General features: G+C 45.3%; 1 protein-coding gene across 1 annotated transcript; it reads right to left on the bottom strand.

Moving 5' to 3' along the window:
• Nucleotides 1-3964: 3964 nt before the first annotated feature.
• Nucleotides 3965-7363, bottom strand: LOC118976453 (tubulin alpha-1B chain). The gene is made up of 4 exons (XM_037030961.1): nucleotides 7269-7363; nucleotides 5708-5930; nucleotides 5427-5575; nucleotides 3965-5106 (listed from the first exon to the last, which is right to left on the bottom strand). The coding sequence occupies exons 1-4, from the start codon at nucleotides 7269-7271 to the stop codon at nucleotides 4126-4128; spliced, it is 1356 nt and encodes a 451-aa protein (XP_036886856.1). The 5' UTR covers nucleotides 7272-7363; the 3' UTR covers nucleotides 3965-4125.
• Nucleotides 7364-9055: the final 1692 nt, after the last annotated feature.

Here is a 9055-nt window from a genome sequence, read left to right as displayed (position 1 = left end):
ATTGAGCACGGGCCTGTGATAAAGAGATAAAGAGAGAATCTTAAAAGCTGCAAGAGAAAAGCACAGAGTTACCTACAAAGGAGTTCCCATCAGACTGTCAGATGATTTCTCAAAAGTAACTTTTCAGGCTAGAAGGGACTGTCAAAAAGTATTCAAAGTGATGTAAATCAAGGACTTAGAACCTAAATTACTCAATCCAGGGAGGCTATCCTTTAGAATGGAAGGGCAGATAAAGTGTGTCCCAGACAAGGTAAAGCTAAAGGAGTTCATCATCACCAAGCTACCATTATATGAAATATTAAAGGGACTTAGTTAAGAAAAATAAGATCAAAACAATGAACATTAAAATGGCAATAAATTCACAACTATCAACAACTGAATCTAAAAAACAAAGTAAACAAGCAGAACAGAAACAGTCTCTTAGATATGCAGATCGTTTAGGGGGAATTTGGAGGGAGAAGAGGGAGAATGGGGGGAAAGGTACAGGGATTAAGAAGTACAAATTGGTAGGTACAGAATAGACAGGAGGATGTTAAGAACAGTACAGGAGCCCTGGCTGGTGTAGCTCAGTGGGTTGAGCACTGGCCTGTGAAGCAAAGGGTTGCCAGTTTGATTCCCAGTCAGGGCACATGCCTGGGTTGCAGACCAGGTCTCCAGTAGGGGACACGTGAGAGGCAACCGCACATTGATGTTTCTCTCCCACTCTTTCTCCTTCCCTTCCCCTCTCTCTAAGAATAAATTTAAAAAAATATATATATATATATAAAAGAACAGTACAGGAAATGGAGAAGCCAAAGAACTTGTATGCATGACCCATGGACATGAACTAAGGGGGCAGGGAGAAAGGCTGGAGGGAATGGGGGATACCATGTGCAAGGGGACAAAGGGGGAAAATTGGGACAACTGTAATAGCAGCATAATCAGTAAAATATATTTTAAAATACTGAAATTTGAGTTTGAACTGTAGAAAATGGAAAAACTTNAGGGTTGCCAGTTTGATTCCCAGTCAGGGCACATGCCTGGGTTGCAGACCAGGTCTCCAGTAGGGGACACGTGAGAGGCAACCGCACATTGATGTTTCTCTCCCACTCTTTCTCCTTCCCTTCCCCTCTCTCTAAGAATAAATTTAAAAAAATATATATATATATATAAAAGAACAGTACAGGAAATGGAGAAGCCAAAGAACTTGTATGCATGACCCATGGACATGAACTAAGGGGGCAGGGAGAAATGCTGGAGGGAATGGGGGATACCATGTGCAAGGGGACAAAGGGGGAAAATTGGGACAACTGTAATAGCAGCATAATCAGTAAAATATATTTAAAAATACTGAAATTTGAGTTTGAACTGTAGAAAATGGAAAAACTTTTTTCTTTTTAATATTTTATTTATTTATTTTTAGAGAGAGGGGAAGGGAAGGAGAGTGGGAGAGAAACATCAATGTGTGGTTGCCTCTCATGTGTCCCCTTTTTGGGCCCTGGCCTGCAACCCAGGCATGTGCCCTGACAGGGAATTGAAATGGCGACCCTTTGCTTCACAGGCCTGTGCTCAACCCACTGAGCTACACCAGCCAGAGCTAGAAAAACTTTTCTAAATTACAGGTTTCCCTCCTTTTTTATTTTTATTTTTTATTTCTTTTAAAGATTTTATTTATTTATCTTTAGAGGGGAAGGAAAGGAGAGAAAGAGAGAAATATCAATGTATGGTTGCCTCTTGTGAGTCCCCTGCTGGGAACTGGCCCGCAGCCCAGGCATGGGCCCTGACTGGGACTGGAACCACGATCGTGTGGTTTGCAGGCCCGAGCTCAATCCACTGAGCTATGCCAGCCAGGGCCCTCTTTTTTAAAAATGAAATATTTGAAGCCTACAGAAAATGGGAGATTGTAACTATCGTGTTGTTCTAGGCAATATAAAAATTATATAACTCCCATTGATTCTCACCTCCTGTTATTGTAGTTTCCTCTCGCAATAGGACTGACATGTAACATAAAGGATATTGGTAAAATGACAGTGCAACTTTTAAGTTTATGTCGTAAGACATTATGGTTTCTACCTTGTCATCTCTTGGATCACTCACTCTGAGGGAAGCCTGCTGCCATGTCATTAGGACACCCAAGGATCTCTTTTAAGAGGTCAAAGTGAAGAACTAAGGCTGCCAGCAAACAACCAGCACTAACCTGCCAGGTATGTGAATGAACCACTTTGGAAGTGAATCCTACAGCCCATCAAGCATCAGAAGACTACAATCTTATGGTAAACCCCAAGACAGACCACCCAGCCAGGCTACTCCTGAATTCCTGACTCTCAGAAATTACACGAGGTAATACACATATACCGTTCTTAAATTTTTCTATATTGATTTGAGAAAGACGTCTACATCAGTTTGTTCTACCCATTCATTCATTCGTTCATTCACTAGTTAACTCCTTTACATGACCTGACTGGGGATCAAGCCCAAAACCTTGGTGTATTGGGATGATGTTCCAACCAACTGAACCACCTGGCCAGGGCCATATGCTGTTTTAAGCCACAAAATTGTTGGTCAACTTGCTATGCAGTAACAGATAGTAGATCACAAGCACCTATTTACTTACCACCCAAGCTTGTCATTTTATTTTTTTTTTTAAGATTTTATTTATTCATCTTTAGAGAGGGAGAGGAGAGAAATATCAATGTACGGTTGCTTCTTTTGAGTCCCCTGCTGGGAACTGGCCTGCAACCCAGACATGTGCCCTGACTGGGAATCGAACTGTGATTGTGTGGTTCACAGGCCTGCGCTCAATCCACTGAGCTACACCAGCCAGGGCCCAAGCTTGTCATTTTAACATTTGCCTTGCTCCAATTTCCTTAAAAAAACAAAAAACAAAAAACAAAAAAAAGCCAAAAAACAATTGTTCCCCTCTCCAAAATAAAACATTAGAGTCGAAAGCACTGGCTTCTTAATCCTGTCCCTGCTTTGTGCCTCATAACTCTGAAAAAGCATCATGGCACCCTCTGCATTGAATATTGCTTGCCTGAAAAGCAAGCTATTTTCTGCACTGGTTTGCTGCTGCTACTTTCTAGGCTCTGGCTTAGCTAGCTTACCCTCGTTTTGCAAAAATAAAAGGGACATTTCAGAGTCTTCAAACATCTCTCAAGATTGTCTTCCCTTTGTGAGTTGGGCATAAACTGAAAACCTTAATTCCCATTTGGCTATTAGTCCAATTTAAAGCACTGGCTATTACCTCTCCCTGCGTACTGTGGTAGCCACATTTGTGTTGCTATGCTAGGCCTGCAGAACTCTCTCAAATGTCTCTGCCAAATCAAATTCCTTTCAGAAGCTAGAATTGTTTTGTTAATACAGGGTGGGACAAATTTATTCCATCATTTCCAACAAAACCTAACTGTTCCTATGCTTTCTGAATTCAAAACATACTTTCTCCTAGGTTAAATCCTCTATTTGTTTATCTCTAGATTCCTTTGGATGTAGATAAATTATATACTTGGAATAATGTAAGCTCTTATCCTTTACAAATGTTCCCCACTTAACCCTGTGGTAGAGCAGTACTCTAAAAAATGCATAAACTTTACCAGCAGTCACATTTGCAGGAGATTCAAAATGATTTACAGGCATACCTTAGAGATACTGTGGGCTTGGTTCCAGATCACAACAAACCACAAGTGAGTTGACTTTTGGCTGGAGTGTCTTGTATTCAATTTAAACAAAAATGTTTCTGAAGTGCAGTAAGACCGCGTATATCTGTACTTACTATTCCTAAATCATGAGTATTTACATGATTTCAGGAACTATTTTAGCAGAATGACTTTCAGTACATTAGAATCAAGCTTTGATTTTCCAGAACTGTGTGCTCCCTCTTCTCCTTAGTAGCTGGACATCTGTAGGTTCCTTGATATGAACCAGCCCGTTGCAGACTTTATCCTCCAAGTGTAGAGAGATCAGTGTAGAACAAAGACTAAAGCCAAACTTTTCTTTCTCAATGCCTTTACTTTGAAATATGAGCAATCTTATAGGTATACATGAAAAAGACAGACATGATCACAGGTAAAAGCAAAGGAAATCTAATAAGAGAGCAGCTGAACCTGAAATTCTGAGTATGACATGTTGCAGGGCGAAAAGGAATGGTACTTAGTATTCCTCTCCTTCTTCCTCACCCTCTCCTTCAACAGAATCCACACCAACCTCCTCATAATCCTTCTCTAGGGCAGCCATGTCCTCACGGGCCTCAGAAAACTCGCCTTCCTCCATGCCCTCACCCACATACCAGTGGACAAAGGCACGCTTGGCATACATCAGGTCAAACTTGTGGTCCAGGCGAGCCCAGGCCTCAGCAATAGCTGTGGTGTTGCTCAGCATGCACACAGCTCGCTGTACTTTGGCCAGGTCTCCACCAGGCACCACAGTGGGAGGCTGGTAATTAATGCCAACTTTGAAGCCAGTGGGGCACCAGTCCACAAACTGGATGCTGCGCTTGGTCTTGATGGTGGCAATGGCAGCATTGACATCTTTGGGAACCACATCACCACGGTACAACAGGCAGCAAGCCATGTATTTACCATGGCGAGGGTCACATTTCACCATCTGGTTTGCTGGCTCAAAGCATGCATTGGTGATCTCTGCTACAGAAAGCTGTTCATGGTAGGCTTTCTCAGCAGAGATGACAGGGGCGTATGTGGCCAGAGGGAAGTGGATGCGGGGATAGGGCACCAGGTTGGTCTGGAATTCAGTCAGATCCACATTCAGGGCTCCATCAAACCTGAGGGAAGCCGTGATGGAGGACACAATCTGGCTGATAAGGCGGTTAAGGTTAGTGTAGGTTGGGCGCTCAATATCAAGGTTTCTACGACAGATGTCATAGATGGCCTCATTGTCAACCATGAAGGCACAATCAGAGTGCTCCAGGGTGGTGTGGGTGGTGAGGATGGAGTTGTAGGGCTCCACTACAGCTGTGGAAACCTGGGGGGCTGGGTAAATGGAGAACTCCAGCTTGGACTTCTTGCCATAATCGACAGAGAGACGCTCCATCAGCAGGGAGGTGAACCCGGAACCGGTTCCCCCACCAAAGCTGTGGAAAACCAAGAAGCCCTGAAGACCTGTGCACTGGTCAGCCTGTAGGGAAAGGAAAAAGAAAATGTAATTCTCTAATGCCAGGATACATTTTCTCATGTAGAATTTCTTTTTCTTTAAATCGTGAACCACACAGTGAGCAGAGTATCCCACATTTCCCACGCACCAAAGAATGAATGAATGCTATAGTTTGGTGTTCTACTTAATTTGCAGTGGAACCCCCTGAATCCATTTAAATATCTACTTGTTGATGATTTTATTCATTATCTTAACTCATGTATATTTCGGCATCTTTTTAAAAATTGAATTTACTGGGGTGACATTGGTTCACATAAATACACAGACTCAAATGCAGTATTTACCAGTTTCCGAATTCGGTCCAGGACGAGGTCAATGATCTCCTTGCCAATGGTGTAGTGTCCACGGGCATAGTTATTGGCAGCATCTTCCTTGCCTGTGATCAGCTGCTCAGGGTGGAAGAGCTGGCGGTAGGTACCAGTGCGAACTTCATCTGGAGGAGGGAAACAAAGTGGCCACCCATCACTAACAACCCCCCACAAGCCCAGGGCACCCAGAGGCCCCCAGGACACACTTCCGGTCCCAGACCCCTGGGATCTCACTTGGGTTACTGAGGGCAACTCACCAATGACTGTGGGTTCCAGGTCTACAAACACTGCCCTGGGCACATGCTTGCCAGCGCCTGTCTCACTGAAGAAGGTGTTGAAGGAGTCATCTCCCCCCCCAATGGTCTTGTCACTTGGCATCTGGCCATCGGGCTGGATGCCATGTTCCAGGCAGTAGAGCTCCCAGCAGGCATTGCCGATCTGGACACCAGCCTGCCCAACGTGGATGGAGATGCACTCACGCTGTGCAAAAGAAAAAAACAATCAGGATGAAAGCAATCTGGTAATGAATGTGAAGAACAATATACGTATGAAATTTTTAATTTTACAGATTGCCTCTTTTAAGATGAATTAAAATGTGAACTTTTCTAGGGGACAACTGTATTTTTTTTTTAATCTACACTCCTTTTAATGAATTTCCTTTCTCTCTCATTTAGGAAGACCTCTTTCCAAACCTAGGAGAGACCTTAGTCACAGCTTCCTCTTTTGAAGGACCAAGATAGGGAGGAGGCGTTTCGTCCACCACTCAGGCCCCAGAATACCATTCCAGACTAGGTGGCCAGACTTCCGGGCAGCTCCCAGTATAGGAAGCACGTGGCCAGAGCAGTGAACAGGAAATGTCTGGCCACTGGCCCCCACCCCCACCCCATGAGGGGCAGGGCTCTGCGGCACAGGATGAATGAGCAATTCTGGGTGCGCGTGACCGCGCCCGCTGCGGCCAGCGGGACCGCGCAGCTGCAGACAGGGAACAGCCCCAGCCACGTAGGCAGCACAGCCATGGCCAACCATCTCCACATCTGTTAAGGCACTTCAGGGGATTATCCGCAGCACAAATCTGGACCAAGATCCTATTTCCCTTCCCTCAAAATCCCTCACCACCACCACCTGTTCTTACAAGCATGCCTAACATAGCAGAGAGGCCACAGAGGGGCAGATGGTCTCTACGGGTTGTTGAGGGCTAATTTTCCTAATACGCTGGCACTCTGCAACACACTGACACGGTGCCTTCCTTTACGTTCATCTCGCTTTCATTTCCAAACAGAAACTCCAGATAACAGGAGACACTCTCCAGTCATAGACCCACAGCGCCCCAGCGCGCACGCGCAGACTGCAGTGGCTGTCTCCCGCCACTCCCGCGCGGGAAGGTAACGGTCGCGCGTGCGCTTTTGTCAGGTTCCTTCCCGCCTCTGCTTTCGCGCCGAAGAGGAAGTGAGTGTGGGGAGAGCGCGCGCGCGCGCGCGCGCGTCCGTCAAAGGCAGGGAGGAAAGGGGGATGGGAACGCGCGGGAAAAGCCTGTGGGGTCTTGGCGCGCGGCACCCTGGGACCAAGGGCTAAATAAGAGCCCTAACCACGGTGCAGGGAACCCACACCCCACCATCCCCTACCAGAGTCCAAGATGAAGAGGCGGGGCCCCCCTTTCCGGGCCCCACCTTTTCCCTACAAATCGGAATCCATCTATGCCCACCCTTGGCTCTTGCTTCATTTTTTGCCCTCCAAATGGACAGCGTTGGTCCCAGACCTCTCTAGTTAGAGGCCTCCCGAGATCCCCAGCGAGGGAGGCGCCGCACGCGGCCCACTCACCATGGCTGCGGGTTAGAAGGCGCAAGCAGCAGGAGTAGACAGCGGGTCCCGGTTACTGTCCCCGACAAGCTAAGAGTCGAGGTAAGTAACGCACTGAGGCGGGGGAGGTGCCAGAGTCGCTTAAGTAGCGGTTCGGGGAGGGGCAGCGAGCACAGGCGGTGCCACGGCCGCGGGCCCCTCCTCCGGCCCGGCGCGCCCACTCGGTGCCCGGCTTGGCCGCCGCAGAGGCGGGCTCCAAGCCCCGAGCCCCCTCCCCGCTCCGGCCCAGCGGGGCGGGGGCCTCCGCGCCTGCGGGCCTGGAGCTCGGGTGTTGCAGTCTGCGGTGATGGCTGCCGGGTCCTGGGCGGAGGGCGCGCAGGGCTGGGAAACAAACCATCCTGGGAATGCGAGAGGAAGCTTGCCTTAATTTGGATGCGCTCTAAGACTTAAGAAGTATATACAATCTTAAAGAGGAAGCATCATGAAATACAGAAACTTCTGGTCCGGATAGCTCAGCTGATTATTTTCATGTTGCCACAATTCGTCAGTGAGTTTTGCCTTTTCCTTCTCTCAGTTTCTTTAAAGGCAGCACGTTCATACTGTACATCCCCGATAATGTGGAGTACGCGAGGTTTAGAAAACAGAATAGTTGTATTTAGTTTTACTATAATGACTTATTCTTTAAACTAAAGGTACCAAACGTTAAGCAGAGGACAGTTATTCAAGGGTATTATGGTACCTAAGCATTTTTAACATCCAAACTGTTAAAAGGGACCTATTTTTGGACCTCAACCACCGACTTTATAGGGTAGCCCTAGGGACTTTTAAAAAGGGAGGTTTAAAGACGCATTTCAAATTTGGTAGCTGAATTGAAGAAGTGAGGATAGAAGTGAGGGCAGGGATGAATTTGATACGGAAGGATATTAGAAAGGAGGGATTCCTTATATTAGTTTCGTAAAACTTTATATGATTAATAACTGCGTTCTGTTGTGTCAAGATAGATCAGTTGGTTATAGTTTAGTGGTAGGAGGCCCAGATTATAGTGAGTAGATTTTTTTCTCCCTTTCCTTTCAGGAGACTATTTCAAGACCATTATTAACCCTTGGAAATGCAGGGAGTTAGTTAGGGTTAAAGTGTGGCTTTTAAATGGTCATAGCAGAAATTTATTATTGTTACTACTCTATTCAAAATATCCTCCCAGTAATAGTGTATTAGTAACAAAAAAGGTAAACATAAAATAGTAAAAATTCACAATTCATATTCAGTTATTACCTGATTCAGATTTGGTAAAGCCTTCACCCTTCATATCATACATAAAAATGTACACTGTTAATATGTGTGTGCAGTTTGTAAGGATATATATTTTTTCCACTCATATTCTTATGAACCTGGAATACAAACAGAGGTGCATATTTATTTCTCATAAATATTTTATTAGTCCTGTCAAAACCCCAAATTTGCACACACTTTCCAAACTGAGGTACAGGGGAAAGGAACATATTTGAATATTGTCTCACTTATTCTTGATGTATAATATCCTATTAGTTTAAGGTTGCCACCCACTTTTTTTGAAAATGTATTTGTCCCACGTATTCTCAAAAGGAATTGGAAAATGCATGTACATTTTACTGTGCTTTGCTTTGTTGTGCTTCACAGATACTACTACACTTTTCACAAATTGAAGGCAAGGCTGTCCACCAGTAAAAAGATTGCAACTAGCTTTATTGCAGGGGTCTGGAACTGAACCCACAATACCTCCAAGGAATGCTTGTCATTAACTTGTTTTCACTGGAAGTATGAATGTTAGG

This window comes from Sturnira hondurensis, unplaced genomic scaffold (genome assembly GCF_014824575.4).
Source record: "Sturnira hondurensis isolate 20B ecotype Veracruz unplaced genomic scaffold, ASM1482457v3 Scaffold0020903, whole genome shotgun sequence".
Lineage (NCBI taxonomy): Eukaryota > Metazoa > Chordata > Mammalia > Chiroptera > Phyllostomidae > Sturnira > Sturnira hondurensis.
Note: the sequence above shows the minus strand (reverse complement) of the source record. Positions and strands in the feature narration are given on the sequence as shown.